The following is a 1,684-nucleotide window of genomic DNA, read 5'->3' on the forward strand; positions in this document are numbered from 1 at the left end:
TACCATTCGACGTACTTCAAAATTGCTGATCCGGTGTTCCCACCAGATTCGGGCAATGCTCCGAAGACATCGATGGTCAAACACTGAAAGTCTTTTGACGTCCTCGGCGCGCAGCGGCCAGGTTTCTGATCCATATAGTAATATGGAGCGCACCGCAGCATTGTAAACCCGACCCTTGACAGAGAAACTGATGTCACGCCTACGCCACAGGTGACGTAGGTTCGCAAAAGCTGCTCTGATATTGGCACCGCGGTGTATCATAAATTTTCCAACCTCACTGATCACTTCTGCCGATGAGTGTCATAGAGCTGAAGGCTTTACTAGTAGAATATCATAGATGATGAGCCGAAACGCCTAGAATACACAATACTAGAGAGTTAGGTGGTAGTAGGAAAGAACGACAGTTTTATTTTCGGTTTTAGCGTATAAAATTAGTAAAGGCATCTTGATTGGAGATATTTTCTACTTCACTGTGACCTACGCGCTGTGTTCGCTTGGAACGAACATCCCAACAAGAGCATTATGCTTACTGATCCGTAGGTTGCTGTCTGTTGTGACAATTTTCGTGTCAATGCTGCTAGTGGAGGGGCTGTTGCTGCTTCGGCTGGTTATAACGATGATGATTTTGATGATTTTGATGATGACCGTAGTGCTGACCATTTCTTCACAGTTATAAGTGGCTGGGAGTTTAGTCACATAAGATGTGTGAATTATAAATCTTCGTATACTTCCTTCCATTTACATTCTCTTTACCAGTTCACTTATACCCAAAGCTCATATACAATCAGCATATTGTCTTGGACAGTCATTCAGTCAGTCACTCCGGAATCATTCTGGACAAAGACTGCACCAAACTTAAATATTTTCGTTGTTTGTTTTTCTGAGTATTCTTCAATATTGAATTTGTTTGCCTATTCACCTGCTGCTGACATTGTGCCAGTATTTTAAGCCCTTCTCTGCATTCAATAATAGACAGGCCCTTTACACATCATGTGAACTTACTTAAACCGTCAATCTCCTTGTCTTCACCTGAATATTGTGGAAGAAGTTTTGTGACTCTCTGTAGGGATTCCCAGATACCTCTGTATCCAGGATGAGCTTCAACCGGTCGAAACAGGAGTTCATCCATCTTATAACTACAGTTAGTTCCATTGTAGCAAAATTCTGGCTTATATATCAGTCGTATTCGCAAAAATCCGGGGTATGACTGGCAGACGAGGAACAAGATTAATGAAATCAGCTGCACCAGGAGTATCATATTGTCAAGGTGACCTTGATCAGTAGCTGTCACAACACTGGCATTTTTGAATTTTTTCGCAACGAAATTACGAATATAATCGGTCGTACGCTCAAGCCGCAGTTGAATCATACGACCAAATTTTCTCCTCATTTTTTGCAGCGCCATCGTTCATGCAATTTCAGCCTAAAGTCCGAAATTCTGCGGCTGATTTCAGTCAATATGCCATTATTGATTTTTCGTCGACTTTCCATCAGTGGTCACGTGACCCACTCCAAAATCATCATCGACAGCATGACATCCGTGTTTGATACTACTACTTAGCTGCCATACAAGCACGATTTATTTAAAGGCCTTATTGTGAAGAAAATAACAAAAGTGGATGGTGAAGGGACTTAGGGCTAGTCTATCACAACCATTCCTTGGTGCCTTATATGAAAGAATAAA

The 1,684-nt window shown here is 41.8% G+C and overlaps 1 protein-coding gene across 1 annotated transcript in view; it reads right to left on the reverse strand.

Moving 5' to 3' along the window:
- T265_06701 (hypothetical protein) overlaps positions 1–1,480 on the reverse strand; it is a gene marked incomplete at both ends in the record, with an annotated part of 7,093 nt that extends 5,613 nt beyond the window's left edge. The window contains one exon of the mRNA XM_009172035.1: positions 1,003–1,480. Coding sequence (XP_009170299.1) covers positions 1,003–1,405 — 403 coding nt within the window. The remainder of the gene's footprint in view (positions 1–1,002) is intronic.
- Positions 1,481–1,684: the final 204 nt, after the last annotated feature.

This window comes from Opisthorchis viverrini (assembly GCF_000715545.1).
Source record: "Opisthorchis viverrini unplaced genomic scaffold opera_v5_143, whole genome shotgun sequence".
Taxonomy (NCBI): Eukaryota; Metazoa; Platyhelminthes; class Trematoda; order Opisthorchiida; family Opisthorchiidae; genus Opisthorchis; species Opisthorchis viverrini.